Source organism: Mus caroli, chromosome 11, assembly GCF_900094665.2.
Source record: "Mus caroli chromosome 11, CAROLI_EIJ_v1.1, whole genome shotgun sequence".
Taxonomy (NCBI): Eukaryota; Metazoa; Chordata; class Mammalia; order Rodentia; family Muridae; genus Mus; species Mus caroli.
In genome coordinates, this window is record NC_034580.1 from 16606678 (window position 1) to 16625588 (window position 18911).

The window sequence follows — 18911 nt, forward strand, 5'->3', positions numbered from 1 at the left end:
ACACAGAAGGAAATCACCACTCAAGTACAGAAAATAGTGTCAACACTCCCCTAATTGATTAAGTAATCGTGTTGTTGCTGCAGCAGGTGGCAGGCACCCACTGTGCGTTCTATGTAGTGTCTTCTCTGTTACAGAGCTCTACAGAGGAAAAGCCATTGCTCCGTCGTCTAGTGAAGATAGCAGCTTCCAAAAGCCAAACAAACCAATACCCACCCCCCCAAAACAAAATAAAAACAAAGCCCAACAATAAAAACCTCAGGCACCATTTATCTTCTCTCCATTACCCAGGCAGCACAGTAAGCACAGAAAGGTGGATGTAGGCTACCCATGGCTAATAAGAATTATTTTTCTTGACATAAACCCTTAATTATGAAAGCCTTTTTGAAATTCCACCGCTGCAACAAATGAAGAACACAGTAAGAAAGAGGGTCTCAATTACAAAAAAAAAAAAGGGGGGGGGGATTGCTCTTCCAGGGGCTGGGGTTCAGTCCCCACACCCACATCAGGGCACTCACAAGTCCAGCTCTGGGCTTCTTGGGCACCGGTACTGACATGCACTCACCTTACATTTTTACAAGTATTTATCCCCTGTGTAGTGGTGGTGGGTATGCTGTGGTGGGAAGCTGGAGGTGAGAGGCCAACTATTGGGAGATGGGTCCCAGGAATTAAACTGAGCTCTTCTGGCTTGGCAGCAAGCACTTTTACCCACAAAGCCATCCTGCTGGCCTGAGCATCTCAATTTTTACTAATAAGAAATTCACCACCTCTTCATCATTTTGACGTTCTATATTATCTTTAATAAATCTCATTTCTCTATTTACCTTGAGGTAAAACCTACATATTTACTAGAGTATTTTTTCACCAAAAAATAAACAGATAAATTTACTTGGCATTTTGAGTATTTTTTTTTTATTAATTCAAACTTCTTGGATTTAGAATAATGATTTTGGGGGGGATATCACTATATTTATTGAATATGTGCAACCTTACTCCCATTGCCCTAATTGTTTCCATATACATGTAAGGAGATATTTTAAAACTGAGTACAATTTATTTTTTAAACATCAAGTAGAAATACAAACTGTTATAAGTTAAAGCCTATTGGAAGAATAAATGTACTACTACAATTGATAACAGAAAAATACCACAGTATTTCTTCCTCATAATTGACACAAACAAGCTAACAGTTGATTTCTCCTCTGAAGTAGTCAGTAACTGAAAGAAGAAACACAAAGGCATAATTTCCATAATCACATTTTCCAAACCCAAATTTCCCTTTTGGAAGCTGCACTAGAGCAAGCCATCATCACGTTATAATTAGTCTCAAGGTACTCCTTTGCTATCTCTGCCAAAGTTCTCTGACACCCTCATTATATTCATGTGAGATGAGAAAAAGTCTCACTTTCAATTATGAACCCTAAAGCAAAGGGTAGGTAGACTTCAGATCCCCAGGCTCTTGAAACTTGAGTGTGTCAAGGGGACCCAGCACTGACTGACTTCAACAAGGGGAAGGACAGCCATGACTTTGAAGGAGATCAGATGACTATCTAATTGGAAACCTGATGAGCACTTCCCTCCTGGGCAGGGAAGGTAAATAAAAACTCACCTAGGACCACATTTTATTTACCTGAAAATTAAATCTTTACTGTTATCATCTTTATTATCTTCTTAAAGTGAAGGGAGAAAAAACTCAACCTGTTACCAGAAGAAAACAGGAATCCTAAATTCAACTGGCTAAGCAGTACTATACATAACACAGGTTTTAGGCATACTAGTGTTACCATGAACAAGTGCTCAAATGACTGCAGTGTATTTGAGAGAAGGAAATTCCATTAGCCTAATTACTTCAGTTTTTTTTTTTTTTTTTTTTTCCAGACAGGATTTCTCTGTGTAGCTCTGGCTGTCCTGGAACTCACTCTGTAGACCAGGCTGGCCTTGAAATCAAAAAATTTGCCTGCCTCTGCCTCCCAAGTGCTGGGATTAAAAGCGTGTACCACCACTGCCCAGCTCATTTTTTGTTGGTTTTTTTCCTTTTTCCTCAGCATTCCCCCACAAATGATATAAACTACATAAAAAAATTTAAAACTGAGTTTAACATACCTTTAGAATTAGACATAAACTACAGTTGCTTCCAATCTTTTGTTAAACGAGGCAACACAAGGTTTAGCAACCTTTTCAACAGAGAACAGTATAGATACTTCAGGCTTTGTAGATCATCTCTAAAAAAGCAAGTATGAGTGGGCTCTAGAAAAAACTTATGTACAAAAGCAAGAAGTAGGGACAGATTTGTCCCCTGGGCCATTCTTTGCCAACCTCTGAACTGGAGCAATAAATAAATATCAAATAGCTAACAGCATCAGCCACAGGGAAAGAGCTCGATACAACAATAACAACAACAAAAAGAACAGCTAAGAGAATTAAAGATTTTGATTAAATTAAATTTGATGTGACGTTTACTTTTTTTTTTAAAGCGAGAGTCTCATTGTGTAACTTTGCTAGTCTAGTAACCACTATGTGGAACAGGCTGAGCTTGAACTCAAGAGACAATCCCTACCTTGCCACTCTACCTCTGCCTCTGTGTGCTAGAATTAAAGGCATGTGCCACTACAGGGCTTTTACTCTTAAAATAATCTATTTCCAACTATCTATGAAACCAAGGCTGTTGTCGGTACAAGCCACGTGTCTGCAGTGCTGACACCTACAGAGGGGGCTGCACACCAGGCACTAAGACTCAACTTCTGCAAGTATAATCTAGAGATCTCAGGGCCGGCCCCACAAAACAGATGAACAAAGAGACTATTACATACTTTTGGTACTCAGTGCCAGTCAGAAGTGGCAATTTGTATCAGTTATTCTTAGTATACAGAAGATTCACATAACAGAAATATACTAAACAAAAATAGTCAAAGCTAAGCCCACTGCTCACCACTGAGGCTTTCTACCCTATTTAATATTCTAAAGCATAATAAAAATCACTTGGCTCAACCTAGTAATTCCTATCACATAAAAATGTAGCAATAAATTAAATCCAACTCTTCTGTATCTTCCCCCAAGAATCAGAAGTTAGCTTTTAAGTACCTTCCCTTTGTTCCGCCCCCTGCCCCCCTTTTCTTGTTTTCTTTTAATTTTTTTTTTTACGAATTATTTTCTTTATATACATTTCAAATGCTATCCTGAAAGTTCCCTATACCTTCCCCGCAAACCCTGCTCCCCTACCCACCCACTCCCACTTCTTGGCCCTGGTGTTCCCCTGTATATGGAGTTTGCAAGACCAAGGGGCCTCTCTTCCCAGTGATGGCCAACTAGGCCATCTTCTGCTACATATGCAGCTAGAGATATGAGCTCTGGGGGTACTGGTTAGTTCATATTGTTGTTCTACCTATAGGGTTGCAGACCCCTTTAGCTCCTTGGGTACTTTCTCTAGCTTCTTCCATCCAATAGCTGATTGTGAGCATCCACTTCTGTGTTTGCCAGGCCCTGGCATAGCCTCACAAGAGACAGCTATATCAGGGTCCTTTCAGCAAAATCTTGCTGGCGTATGTGACAGGATTTCTCTATGTATCAGTCTTGGATGTTCTGTAACATACTCTAGACCAGACTGGCCTGGAACTCACAGAGATATGTCTGCCTCGCCTCCCAAGTGCTGGGATTAAAGGAAGTGTCTCCTCTTAAGAGAGCCTTTTGTTTAAACTCTTGTTTGAGGAGGCTAACTCCTTGTATATTCTAAACTTTGGTTATCAGTGGATGACTTATTTTTAGTTGTCTTTACTGTATTACAAAACACAAAGTGTATGAAGTAGATACGTTTAAAATATTTAACTTTAAAATTCACTTTTATTGTTTTATGTGTATTAGCGTTTTGCCTACATGTGTGTAAGTGACCCATGTGTGTGCCTGGTGACCCCTGGGGTCAGAAAAGGGAGTTAGATATCCTGGCACTGGAGTTATAGACAGTTGTAAGCCACCACGTAGGTGCTGGGAATCAAACTTGGATCCTATGCAAGTATAACTATGTTCTTAATTGCAGAGCCAACTCTCCAAATCATAAGAATATAACCAATATACTCAGAAGAAAAGAAAACTACCAAACAGAATAGCTTCATTGTGACCAGACAGATATTTTCCCCAAGAAATTGATTTTTTAAGACACTATGATCAGACACTACTTAAACCAACAAGCATTTTTTTAACCATTAAAGTTTGAGCATTAAAATTATCACATTAAAGGCTAGAGATGCTGAAGTAAAACACTGAATTTGATTTACTTTAATGAGTAAAAAAGAACTTTCTTTATACTGACCTATCTATATTTCAAGCAAAATACAACTGGTTATAACAGAACATTTATTTCTACTTCTGACTTACTGGGACACCACCCAATATTTAAAAGTTGTAACTTATAATCTAAATTGTGACCTAAAAATATTTAAATTATATCCTATGTGTATGGGTGTTTTGCCTGCATGTATGCTTGGGCACTGCATGCATACTTGGTGCCTGTGGAGGCTAGAACCAGAATAATAGATGATTGTAAGCTGCCATATAGATGATAGAAATTGAACCCAGGTCCTCCGGAAAGGCAGCCATCTTTATAGGTCAAACTTTTTTTTTTTTTCCAAGTGGCTCAGCCTGGCCTCAAATGTGGAATTTTCTCTTAGCCTCCCAAGTACTGGGATTATAGGCATATACTACCATGATTGGCTGAACAGTGACATTTACTAACATATTCAAATACTTATGAACTTGAATAAAGAATAAAACTCCAAAAATTCAGACTGTCTAAGCTCTAGTTTCCATATATAGGTAAGATGACATTTGTAAAGCAGACAGAATCAGTACAGCTCAGTTTAGAAATGTGAGAAACTAAATTTGGCAAAAGACCAAAGGTCTTTTCTCTGAAAACAGACACGGAATAGGCCTGATATAATGTACTAGAGTTTTTGCTTAATAAATCATACTTACATAGTACTTGCCATGTGCCAGACATTATTTTAAATGCTTTTCAATTATTGGCCCATTTAAGGCATCTAAGAAGCATTCTGGAAGTCATTATACATTATTATTTAGTATGTGTATGTATTACCATGTGCATGCAGGTGCCTAGGTGTTTGTGAGCCACATGGTGTGGGTGCTAGGAACCAAACCTAAGTCCTCTGTAGAAGCAGCAAGTGTTCCTAACCACTGAGCAATCTTTCTAACTCCAGAAGAAACAATATTATGTCCACTTCCTAGTTGAGAAAAATGGAGCATAGAGAAGTTACATTAACTTGCCTCAGGCCACATAAATATTAAGTGGGAGGAAAGCAGTTTTATTGTTGTTTTTGAGACAGGGTTTCTCTGTGTGGCCCTGGCTGTCCTGGAACTCACTCTGCAGACCAGGCTGGCCCTGAACCCACAGAGATCCACCTCTCCCTACCATCCAAGTGCTGGAATCAAAGGTATATGCATCACCACTGTCTGGCCATGAAAGCAGGGTTTTGGTTTTTGTTGTTTGTTTGATTTTTGATTTTGTTTTCTTTATGTATCTTTGACTGTCCTGGAACTTGATGTGCAGTTCAGGCTGGCCTCGAATTTACAGAGATTGCCTGCCTCTGCCTCCTGAATGCTGGGATTAAAGGTATGCACCACCACTGCACAGCTCATGAAAGCAGTTTTAAGTTGAGCTTCTGAAAATTATAGGGGCTTTGAGGGCACAAACCACATCTTTAATTCTTAAATCCGGAACACAGTTGGGAGGATAATGAAATCAATGTATACATGAGATTTTAATGTATATAAAATAATGTAATCAATGTATATTACACTTCATTTTAAGTCTGCTCTGTCTGTAAAACTTATCTTCCTGTAAGCTATTTAAATCTTTTACATGCATGGGTTGGCATGTTTATCTAATTACAATGTACACTGGTAACAAGAGCTTAATGCATTCTTTGTACTGTGCTATGATTGATATTAGCAGTAGATTATGTGATGAATCTTTTAAAAGAAACCCCACCAGCTTGCAAACTGGTCTAGCCATGCTAAAAATCAGTGTGGAGAATTCTCAAAAAGCTAAACGTAAATCTACCATATAACACAACCACACCACTCCTTGGCATATACTGAAAGGACTTAATATTGTACACCACAGATACTTGCTCAACCATGTTTGCAGCTAGTCTACTCACCACAGCTAAGAAATGGAAACAATCTTCAACCAATGAACGAATAATGGAAATGTGGTACATATACAGAATGGAATAATATGCACCTATATAAAAAAGGGAACTCACAAACTTTGCAGATAAATGGATGGAATTAGAAAATGTCGTGCTGAGTGAGGTGACCCAGATCCAGAAAGGCAAATGTCACATGTTCTCCCTCACTGGAAGTCCCTAGTTCCAAATCTTGAGCTGTGGATACATATCCTGGAGTCACTGCAGAAACCAGGAAAGTAAAGTGGGACCACTGGCCAGAATAGGACTGGAGGACAACAGAGAGGGGAGTATATCGGGGTGGAGGAAAAAAAGGGCTGTAATTAGGGAGAGGAGAGGGAGATAAATGCAAAAGAAATAGAATAAAACAATAGGAAGGTGTCTGAAAAAAAAAATCATAAAGAGTCATACTATTAATTATCCACATAAATAGCTCTAAAATATGAGTGTGTGTATATATATGTATATGCATACCCAGGAGTGTGCTTGTGTGCACACACAGTTTAAATGAACATTTCTCATCCTGGCTGGCAATGCTACATCAGTGAGCCAAAGACCATCAAACAAAATGGCAACATCAGGCATGAGAAGCCCTATTTTCAGTTGTCAGCCATGGTTGTCCAAGAGACTCTCCAAATATTACAGGTTATTTATTGCAATTGCCCTTGTTTGGCCCCAGAGGCCCCTAAGCTAGAACTGACCTGAAATGCTTCCCCCTGCGGACTAGCTTCATGGTACCAGAAGGCTCCATATAAGCTTTCAAAAGAGGGAAGCAACCCACAGCCCTACCCAGCTATGAAGCATATGAATGACCAGCATGGCAGCACAGTATCATAAAGGGTGCAGTAGTGGCACCAACAGCTCTCTAGTTGGACTTAAGACCACTAACACCAGGGAAATCATGCCCGATACTGGAAACCAAGTAGAGAAAAGCTTAGGTTCAGGAGTGGTTTGTACATACCTTTAATCCCAGCATACAGAGACATGCAGATCTCTGAGTTCAAGGTCAATCTAGAGGGCAAGTTCGAGGACAGCTAAGCTTAGGCAGTGAAGAAGTTGAAAAACAGAAAGCTCATGATAATGTAATAGAACAAGGGGCCATGTTCCAGCTCCAGTAAGCAGCAGAACTCAGCAGCTTTGACCATGTGGCTCTGGCTTTAGAATCCAGAGTAGAAGACTACTTTGACAACTGATGCTGGCTAGCTGGAAGTAAGAAACTAGCAGTGATTAGGAAGAGACCAGCATCACTGAGGTGAGATTTTCTGGGAAGTGGTGAGAGCACCAAGATTCTGTGTTACAGAGATAGCCAAGTTGTTCCTTGTGCTGTAGCTGAACTTGGTAATGTGTAAGGATCACCCAGGTGGTACTGGTTTTGAAGGCATGAAGGGCATGACAGCAGCTGAGACTTGGTACTGTGACAGGCCAGGAAGATGACTGGTGAGGATACAGCCTCAGTTGAAGTTGATGGCCCAGGACTGAAGGGGTCATGCAAAGAAGTTGAGGCTTGGCATCATAAAGAGAGCCCACAAGAAGTTATTGGTGAAGCCTAGCTGCAGTAGAAGACCCAAGTGTATTGGAGAGGCCAGTACCATGGCATGATCATCAAGAACAGTAGCAGCAGTGGAGTCAATCAGAGCCTAGAGTGCTAGAGAGGGCAGAGCTGGAGAAGTGACCCAAGCCTTTTTGAGATGCCCAGAAGATTGTGCGTGGATCCCAGATACCGGAACAAGAAGCTGTGTAGTTGAAGTTGCCTTGGATACCAGTATGTTAGAGATGCCAGAGCCATGGGATACCTGCTGAGGAAAGCTGCTAACAGGGAGTGGAACTAGCCAAAGAGAAATAATTATGTTGCATTAAACAAAGATGAAATGAGTTGGAGACCTGAAGAGAGCATTGACATACAGATGCTGAGTTTGGAGTTTGCCCAGCTGCCTGTTGGTCTTGCTGTGGTCCAGTATTTCGTCACTATGGCATTTTGGAATGATAATGTATATCCTGTGATGTTGGAGGTAAGTGATCTACTTTTTATTTTAATTTTATAGAGGATTACAGTTAAGTAACTGGATGAACATCAGAAGAGACTTTGAACTTTGGACTTTTAACATTATTAAGACTGTTATTGTCTAGGGGACTTTGTAGTTGGGCTAAATGTTTTAGCATTATGCTATGGCTATGTATGGCCCCCATAGACTCATGTGTTTTAACAAGCTTATGGGGGCCAGGGAGTGGAATATGGTGGTCTGACTATACTTTGCCCAAGAAGTGGCATTATTAGGAGGTATGGCCTTGTTAGAATAGGTGTGGCTTTGTTGGAGGAAGTGTGTCACTGTGGGAGTGGGCTCTGAGACCCTCCTCCTAGCTGCCTGAACACAGTCTGCTCCTGGCTTCCTTTTGCTGAAGATGTAAAACTCACGATTCCTTCAGCCTCATGCCTACCTGTATGCTGCCATGCTCCCACCTTGATGACAATGGACTAAACCTCTGAACCTGTAAGCCAGCCCCAATTAAATGTTGTCCTTTATAGGAATTGCTTTGATCATAGTGTCTCTTCACAGCAACAGAAACCCTAACATACATGGATTGTGAAGTCATGAATTTTAGATGAGAACCTACAGTCACTACTTTACGAAACCAGCACAATTCCTCACTACATTCTAAATATTTGTCCTCATACCCTCAGAAAAGTGTACTACCTCACCCCTCATCAAGGAAACTCCTCTTTGCAACAGACAGAGACCACTACAGAAAACCATACCAATCAAAATGCAGCCTAGAGCCCAGTTCCAATGAACACATCTACAAAGCTGGACACAACTCCAGCACCTAAGATTCAGAAGAGGGCGTGAAATGGTTTTAAGAGACAGAAGATAGGGAGTTTGCTGTGAAACTGTGTCTCCTATTAATGTCAGAAGGTACCCCAGTAAGGCTTACCAACTTCAGTAAGTGTTGTTCAGCTTCTCAGCAGCGTGAGTGAAAGGACCCTTGAGATTTTATACTCTACTCTTCTACTACTGAAATGCACATCTCTTTACAATATCTTGAATTTAAGACAAATGTTAAAAATCCTTTTAAGTTTATTTCCAATTATTTTTCTTTTTTGCTTATGAAGAAATACTGTTTTTTCTATTGTCAATAGTTTTGCTATTGATAACACTAAGTCTTACACAGAAGAAACTTAAATCAGAGTAATTTAATCTTCCACTTCAGAGGATACCTTATGCCTTGCCATCATTAAATATTAAGTAAGATATCAAATACAAGCTACACTTGTACACTTACCAATTCCTAATTTCAAACTAAAAAAAGAATGGCTACTGTAATATTTACCAGACTCTGAAAAGACAATTTGTTCCCTCTGTACAGTCTCTGGACAAACCTAACATAGTACTCCTACTTGGTATTAAAGGCCAGAATATCAAATTTTGTGAGGGGGAAACAGTAAAAAGGAAATACAATTCAACCAAATACTTAGTAAACAAAAATTGATAAATTTTACTATTTGTTTGTTTGTTTGTTTTTTGAGATGGAACTCACTATGAAGCTTAAGCTGGCTTAGAACACTCTATAGAGATCAAGCTGGCCTTGACCCCCAGTCCTCCTGTTTTAGCCTCCAGGGTATTGGGATGACTGGAATGAGCTATCACATATAATCTTAATTCCTTTATTTTGATACTTCTATTTCCAGATATAAATTCAAATGTGCATGCAAAAGTCAAACACACACAATGTTGGGCAAATGATTACAGAGGAAAAACGATCTGTTATATTCAATTTGAGAATGCTGATTTTCTGATGAAACACTAGTAACTTAATCTCAAAATAGCATAAGCCAAATTGTTTTTCACCACCTCCTTTTCTTTTTTGTGATATCTTTAATTTTTTTGTAAGCAGAGTTTTTTTTTGTTTTTTGGGTTTTTTTGTTTTGTTTTGTTTTTTTATACTTGCAAGGGGCATGGCATGGCAGTAATGAAAGAACTGCCAGCCCACCCCCATTAAATTTTACTTATGTAAAAATTTTAAGAATTTATTTATGGGTATGAATGTTTTACCTGCACTTATTTATGTGTTCCACGAGCATTCCTGGTGCCAGTGAAATTCAGAAGTGGGCACTGGTGCCTGGAAATGGAGTTACAGATGGTTGTGAAGCTCCTATGTGGGTTTGGGAATTGAATCTGCATTGTCTACAAGAGTAACAAGGGCTCTTAACTACTAAGCCATCCGTAAGTTTTATAACTTTATTTTCTCTTATGTTTACATGTGACTCCATGTGGGTATGTGCACACAGTGTAGGTGCAAGCGAGGGAGCCCATGTCCGTGGACCTGGAGTTCCAGGCAGTTGTGAGTTATTTGGCATGGATGCTGGGGATGAATCTGAATGTTCCAAAAGAGGAGCTCTCTTAACTGCTGAGACGTATCTCCAGCCCCTGTATACCCTTCATTCTTAAAGTTCTCAAATTTCATCTAATAACTTTTTCAGTAATACCTGTTAGATGGCTACTAACAAAAAATAACTCATACCCTTCCTTCTAGAAGAAAATCTTAGTATTTACCAATGACCTAAATTCTCAAGTACCACTTTGAGTAACATGTATGGTTTTATAGGAGTTCACAGCTAAATCAATGCTTTGTTGAAAAGGCCTTTTTGCTATTTAATCAAGATTGCTGGCCAGATGTGGTGGCTCATGCCTTCAACCCAGCGTGTACAGACTGAGAAAAAAAGCTGCTACCCCAACCAGGAGACAGTTTAAGAAAAACATTAACAAATCTAATCCCCTCTTAAAGGGCAAGATCAGGACTAATGTACTTTTTCAGCAGAACTGAAGTCCAGGGAGGAAAGTCCAGGCCAGTTTCCTTCAGAACATCAGGTGAGGATGTTTAATCTGTCCTCACTTCTGACTCAGTCAGCTAGCAGGTCTACTGCATGTCCCCTTCCTTAGTAACGAAAGTGCGCGAAGCCTGGGCCAAAAGATCTCAGCACTTTTTAGTAAGTATTTTTGCTATCTCTAGGCAGTTTACATTTTATTTTCACTTAGCGAACTCCTGTTTGTACAGATTTTTCCCTCATTATACCAAACCATAAATAAAGCTTTCAAGAGGTTGTCAAGATGCAAAATCACATGTCACATTCCAATGAAGCCCATATACATGTATAGCTATGTGTACTCGATTATTAAATCACATATAAGGAAATTCAACATGAATGATGTAAGAAATTTCCATTTGAAGTGGCCATACTTTAAAAAATTCATTATCTGATGATGTTAAAAGTTCTAAGGCTACAAAGTAAAGATCATCCAATACCATGGCCATCCTATACTTTACTGAGAAGAAACTAAATAGGAAAAGGGTTAGGTCAAAACAACAGTCTTCATCTTGTATTAAAATCAGTTAATTTCTTATTTAGAATTATAAGGCTCTTCCTCAATAATGAATTATTAAATACTAACACTACACATAGCTAAGCCATGCAATAATTGAATTAGCAAACAAACTATTCAGACTCTCAAAGCCAATGACAAGCAGTGAAGTATAATTATTTCAATTAACAGACTGGTGAAATACTTTCAGTTTAGAATGGGTTTCTGAGCAAAAGACAACTGGAAAAATATAGCATACTACCATACTCACAGTATATTAACACAAGCCTATGGACAAGATGTTCGCATCAATCACCACTATAAAGTGGTGACTTTTCTTTTCAAGAAAATGCCCTTTTTTTCCATAGCCTGGGCTGAGGAATGGTTAAAAACCAGTACAGAGAGTATAACTCAGGACTGAGAAACATTGATTTCAAGCTACAAGTACAGGTGCTGTATTAGATTAAAATAAATATTAATGAATCTTTTCTGAAAGAGAATTATCCAGAAAGAATTGTACACAGGTGCTGAGTAGTAAAAATATCTTCCCTGATATTTCTACTCCATAAGAATTGTCATAAACAAAGCAAAAGCTACATATACACATAAGCAAGAAATATGATATAAATAAATTAATATGACAACAGCAGGTTAATCCAGTCACTTCTTCCAAGGCTAAACTTTAAATTATTTCATGCCAGATCTTTCTGTGGCTGTTAAATCATGGAGTTTTTTTTTTTTTTTTTTTTTTTCAAAAATTTATTTATTATATGTAAGTACACTGTAGCTGTCTTCAGACATACCAGAAGAGGGCGTCAGATCTCATTTCTGGTGGTTGTGAGCCACCATGTGGTTGCTGGGATTTGAACTCTGGACCTTCGGAAGAACAGTCGGGTGCTCTTACCCACTGAGCCATCTCACCAGCCCAAATCATGGAGTTTTAAGTCCCATTAGCTCTCTACAATCAAAACTGTACTTCAATCTAATTTTTTTTTTTTTTTTTTTTTTTTTTTTTTCGAGACAGGGTTTCTCTGTATAGCTGGCTGTCCTGGAACTCACTTTGTAGACCAGGCTGGCCTCGAACTCAGAAATCCACCTGCCTCTGCCTCCCTAGTGCTGGGATTAAAGGCGTGCGCCACCACCGCCCGGCTTCAATCTAATTTTTAAGAGACAGAGTTAGCTGACATTTTTTTTTTTTAAACCTCTAAAGTTTTTTGTTTGTTTGTTTGTTTTTTTAAAAAGGAGTTAGTCACTGGCCGTGGTGGTGCATGCCTTTAATCCCAGCACTTGGGAGGCAGAGGCAGGCAGATTTCTGAGTTTGAGGCCAGCCTGGTGTACAGAGTAAGTTCCAGGATGGCCAGGGCTACACAGAGAAACCCTGTCTCAAAAAAAAAAAAAAGGAGTTTTCTTTTAAAATCACTATAAAGATAAAAACAAAAGGAAAAATGGCTACTACTTAAAACAGATAATATCCATGGATAATTTAAATTGATAAATTCCTGTTAACTAGTTAAGACACTCCCTGTGTAGCAGTTTTACAATTTTTCAAAGAGTTGTGAAAAATCTAACCAACAAACCTTCTATCTCACACAGATACCCCTTTGACAGATACTCAAGTAATTTTTTTTAAAGCTGTATTAGAAGTCTCCTTGGCAATCAACATGTTCTACAAATCAGAGGCAATAAGTACATACCTGAACTGAAGTGGCTGGTTCCTGCAAATGGCCACTGTGCATCTTAGGGGTTCCCAGAGTGCCCATAGTTTCGTCTGTCCTATGTGACTGCCAGACTTCCTTTAGATGATGAGACTCAGTCTCCTGCTGATCCCCAAAGGCAGCCCAAGAACAACCATCTTTCTGTTCATCCTCAAAAGCATTCCAATCTACAGCTTGGCTAGGGCCTGCTGAACTGAAGTCTGCAAAATCATCTGAGTCTTGAAAAGCACTACCTTCAGTATTTGGCACAGAATCAAAATCTCCAAAGTCACTGTCTTGACCATTTTTCAGTTTTGAGTCAGGTTCACTGCCTTTTCCACCAGACTCTCCTGCCAATGGACATTTCTCTGATAAGCCATCAGAGGTCTGTCTTAGGTCTGACTCAGTAAATCTCATTTCTTCTTGACAAGAAACAGCATTTGTATCCTCAAATTCTCCAAAATCATCACCTGGTTCACTAAGATGTAGAAAATGCTCCGAGGAGTCTTCAAAAGTGACGTCACTCATTGAATCTTGAGTACTACTAACAAAGGGTGGAGTGGTACCATTGGCTGTACCAAAGTCACCAAAATCATCCTCATTGGTATCATGACAAGTCACAAAGCCATTACCACTGTCACCATTTTCCATGCTTGCAGCAGAATCATCCAAAACATTTTCTTCTGTGGGATCAGGGTTTGGGCTTTTGGGATTAGTCAACTTTCTATTTTCTTCTTTGGAAGAGCCAATTTCATTAACATCTGAAGTTTTAATAGAATCCATAGATAAGTCAGCACACTTAGAGGCAAATAAGTCATTTCTTTCCATTTTACACTGCTCCTTTGTAATGGCTTCTGAATTTTCACTTGAGTCTACCAAGCTCCAAGCCTCAGACTGAATCCTTGAATTTAGAAGCTCATCCTGTTGCAGTGCTTGAAGGTCTTGTTTTTCAACCCTGAGCCCTCTGTCAGCTACGGCATGGATTTCTGAGACGCAGATCTGATGTTCTCTTTCAGTGTCTCCTGTATCCTCAAAGCTTCCATCCAAAGTCACTTCTTTCACACAGTTCAGTTCCTTGACTCTGGGGCTTTTGCTGTTTCCCTGAATGGTCGGTGTATCACCATCATTTAAAACTGGACATTCTATTTCTTCCAGTTGTGTCCTTTCTGTTTGGGAAAATGTAGAAAAATCTGCAAATTCCGTAGCATGACTAGCTGCAGACTCTAAAATGCACTCGGTGCCACAAGTGTTAAGAGGCTTCGATCCCTTTGAATCTGCCACATTGTCCAGGTCATCTGTTCCCTGAGGATTTACAGTTTCCAAACCTGCAAACCCGTTTGTTAGAATTTCCAGACAAGGAGGCTTTTCACCGTTGCAGCTCTCTAACGGCTTGGTTTGGTGAACAATGTTCTTATCAGTTCTAAAATCTCCAGGAGAGAAACTTCTGAGTTGCCCAGTGCTTGGTCCCTGCACCACTACTTTATCTAAGTCTTCCAGGCTTTCCATACCATCGATGGAAGGATCCAAAGTTTTAGATGGAATCATTTCTTTGCTGGTGGTAGAAAGTACAACATCATATTGACTTTTCACAGGAGTAGAAAGTTCAGCAGTGATATCCTTATCATTACCATTCTGAACAGACTTAAAGCTTGTAAGGCTATCTACATCTTCTGAATATTCATGAATTGGCATAAAGTGGTTTGAAGGTACAAAGTCTTCCTTGGGACGAGTATAATCTGGTGTGTCAAAATCAACAAACCCTACACCAGAAGGGCTGACTTCCGAAAATCCACCAAACTCCCCAAACTCATCCTCCTCATCATCCTCTGCCCCGTTGTCTAGAGGTGGGGGAGATGAAGAGTACATTCGGATGATGTCTGGCTCCATTACTCCGCAGCTTTCCAGTAGTTAATTTATACCTTTAAAAGAAGGAAAAGCATTTGTTTGGTTTATTTTCAAAGGCAGATTACATAACAAGGCTTTTCAAGTTTCTTTAAAACAATACAAAGTTATCTGGCAAGGTGACTCAGAGAGTGCCAGGAGGAGCATCAAGGTCATCCTTAGCCAGTCCAAACAAGAAACCCAACCACCACCACCAAAACAATGGAAATTACATTGCTCTACTCTGTGTATATGTATTTCCATGTGTGTACACAGGTACATATGTACCTTCGGGTGCAATTCACTCTTGAGCTCCGTCCGTCTGGAATGTGCAGGCTTTAGGGAACCACCTATTCCCTCCTAAGGTTCTGGTGGAGAAAACTCAGGTTCCTGTGTTAGTGTGGCAAGTACTTTACCAACAGAGCCGTCTCTCTAGTCCTATGCTGTATTTTTACAGCTATTTTTCTTTTGGGTAAGATTACAAAGTTGTAGCCTATTTTTATTATTTCAGAGATTCTTTTTCTTTTCTTTTCTCTTCTTCCTCTTTTTTTTTTTTGTTTGTTTTTTGAGACAGGGTTTCTCTGTATAGCCCTGGCTGCCCTAGAACTTTACTCTATAGACCCAGCTGGCCTATAACTCATAGATCTTCCTGCCTATGCCTCCAAAGTGCTGGGATTAAAAGTGTGCACCACTACTAACTGGCTGAAATGTCAGAGAATCTTGAACGTATAAAAGTACACCTATAGAATGAATTTTCTCTTGGGTACTTTCCTGACTTTTAAGAATTCTCATTCACCAGGCAGTGGTGGCACACGCAGTGGAGGCAGAGGCAGGCGGATTTCTGAGTTCCAGGCCAGCCTGGTTTACAGAGTGAGTTCCAGGACAGCCAGGGCTACACAGAGAAACCCTGTCTCGAAAAGCTCCCCCCATCCCCCAAAAAATTCTCATTCAAGGGCTGGATAGATGGCTCAGCAGTTAAGAGTAATGACTGTTCTTCCAGAGGTCCTGAGCTCAATTCTCAGCAACCGCATGGTGGCTCACAACCATCTGTAATGGGATCTGATGTCCTCTTCTGGTATGTCTGACAGTTAGTATATTCATAAATAAATATTTTTAAAAATTCTCATTCAAAATTACTGGGGCTCTTCGTGCCTAATATAGATTTATATGTGTTCTCTCTCGTGTGTGTATTATATAAGTATTTTATCTCTAACAATTGCTGTTAACTATGCTCTTCATTTTCCTTTTCAATGTTTATTTCTGGCCAAGTTAACCTGATAACTATTCATTCTTAAGTAGTTTAAACTCAGATGTGAAGATTGTATTCTCACACATATGTTATACACAGGTTCTCCCAATGGTAACACAGTCAGCAACCATAGTACAGATGTTTCTTGACTTATCATGGGCTATATTGTCACAACCTTACCATAGGTTGAAAAGATCACGAGTAAGAGATACATTTAACATGTGCAGAATGCTCTGAGAATCTAAGTTTTCATTTCTCTAACACACAGTTAATATGAGTGCTGGGTCATATAGTATGTTCAACTTCATTTTTAAAAAACCCACAAAACTATTTTCTCAAATTTATTTTTATAATAACAAATCAATTTGCAATTTTCTTCTTTATTTTGCTATCATATAAGCTTAAATTTTATAACATTCAATTTATGAATGAAACACATTTAAAACTTATTTTATTTTGCTGTCTAATCTAAAGATCCAAGAAGCCATCTCCTCCAGTTGGGCATAGTGCACAAGGGAAAGAAGGCAAGGGGAAGGAGGGGGCCACACTGACAGTTACCCAGCCGCTTAAGCTTGCCCAAGAGGCCAGGCAGAGACAAAGCAAGAGAAGAGGCAAAGACTACTGGTCTGTACTAAGAAGAAAGCTGCTGGCAAAGGGGACGTCCCACCTAAGAGACCCTGTCCTTCAGCAGGGATCAGTACAGCCAAGAAGTCGCAACTGGTGGTGACTGCCCACAACTTAGACCCCATTGATTTGGTGGTCGTCCTGCCTGCCCTGTGTTGCAAGATTGGGGGTGCCCTACTACATCATCAAGAAATGGGCAGGCTGGGGTGGCTGGTCCACAGCAACTTCCACCACTGTTGCCTTTACACAGGTTAACTTGGAAGATGAGGGTGTTTTGGCTAAGTTGGTAGAAGCTATCGGGACTAATTACAAAGACAGGTATGAGGAGATTCACTGACAATGGAGAGGCAATGTCCCGGGTCCTAAATCTGTGGCTCACATTGCAAAGCTAGAAAAAGCTAAAGAACTTGTTCCTAAACTGGGTTAAATATACACTAAGCTTTCTGTATATAATTACAAAATAAAAAAATAAAGATTCAAGTAAAATTTGTGGAAATGCTTTCTCACAGTCATTAATTTATAATGACTATTTTACAGACATAATTCTTAAAATAAACCTGTCAACTGTATTCTGATCCTTTGTGTGAAGACCATCAAGTAAGACCTAAAAGCAAATGTTGGGGGCTTAAGCGATGGCTCAGCAGTTAAAAGCATACGTTGCTCTTGCAGAGGACCCAGGTTTGATCTTCAGTGTCCACAAGCTAGTTTACAACCAGCCGTAACTCCAGTTCCAGGGGATCTGGTGCTCTCTTCTGATCTCTTTGGGCACTAAGCACACACACACACACACACATGCATGTAAGCAAAACATTCAGCAAAACACATCCATAGTATAAAATGAATGAAGTTTAAAAAGCAAAGGTTGGGTGGGGAGAAGATGCTAGAACTACCTTGTGCACAGCTCTGTGACTGAGAAAGAAATACTCATATTCTGGAGAAAGAATTCTAGGAATCAAGAAAGAACTGAGGATGTCAAGCACGGTGGGTTACACCTGTGATCCAAGCATGCATGAGGCTGCAGGGGGATTTCAAGTTTGGGGCCAGAAAGGACTACATAGGGAGTTCTGGACCCACTGGGGTCACACAGTCAGACCCTGCCTAAAAAGATGGGGGTGGGGAGAGAGGATGTGAATATGAATGAAACATAAATAGGAAAATTAAAAAGCACAATGGAAAAGCAAAAATGCAAGGCAGCAGCCCTGGCTTCAGGATGGAAGTCCAATGCAGCAAGTACAACTTGTTACTGCAGTCTCTCTTCTCTCTGGACAGCGCTAAGGACCGAGCCCTCAAAAGAAGCTGTTCACTAAAGAGACACATAAAAGTGAGAGATAGTCCTCCCAACAGAGGTCCAAATACCAACACAGAAAATATAAGAATTATGAATAAGCAAGGCAATATTTTTGCATAAATTCTTAACACCAGTAACTCCATTTAAATCCATGAGATACTGAACAAGTGTAATTCTGGGCAAATCATTACAAAGATTAATTTTTAAAAGTTATCAGTAGGTACTGGAGAGTTGGCCCCAGTGGTGTGGTGTGGGGAGCCCTGACAGGCTGACCAACTCAGCTACCATCCAGCCTAGATCCAGAGCTTTGAGTCGCCCAGCCCAATATCCACTACACCTAGGAGCTACTGGAGCTTGTGGAGGGGCTGGCCTTCCAGATGCAAAGCTGCAGGATCTCCATGACTCAGGCTAAAGCATGGATGGTATCTGAGAGAGTCTTGGTGAGGATGCAGTATTGATGGTGTAGCAGAAGCCAGAGGCCTCAAACCAGACCAATGACTCTGTGACAAACATTTGCCAGTAAAGCTGTGTGGACAAAAGGGTGCACTGTGTGACACACCGTGACACACCACAGCTTCCATGGTCAGATAGTTGGTTGTTTTTTTTTGTTTTTAATTTTTACAT

General features: G+C 39.9%; 1 protein-coding gene across 2 annotated transcripts in view; it reads right to left on the reverse strand.

Moving 5' to 3' along the window:
• The window catches only part of Aftph (aftiphilin), a 58033-nt gene that overhangs the window by 27103 nt on the left and 12019 nt on the right, over positions 1 to 18911 (reverse strand). For both annotated transcript variants that reach the window (XM_021177747.2, XM_021177748.2), the window contains exon 2: positions 13246 to 15164. In XM_021177747.2, the coding sequence (XP_021033406.1) occupies positions 13246 to 15132 (1887 nt within the window). In that variant the 5' untranslated portion in view covers positions 15133 to 15164. The remainder of the gene's footprint in view (positions 1 to 13245; positions 15165 to 18911) is intronic.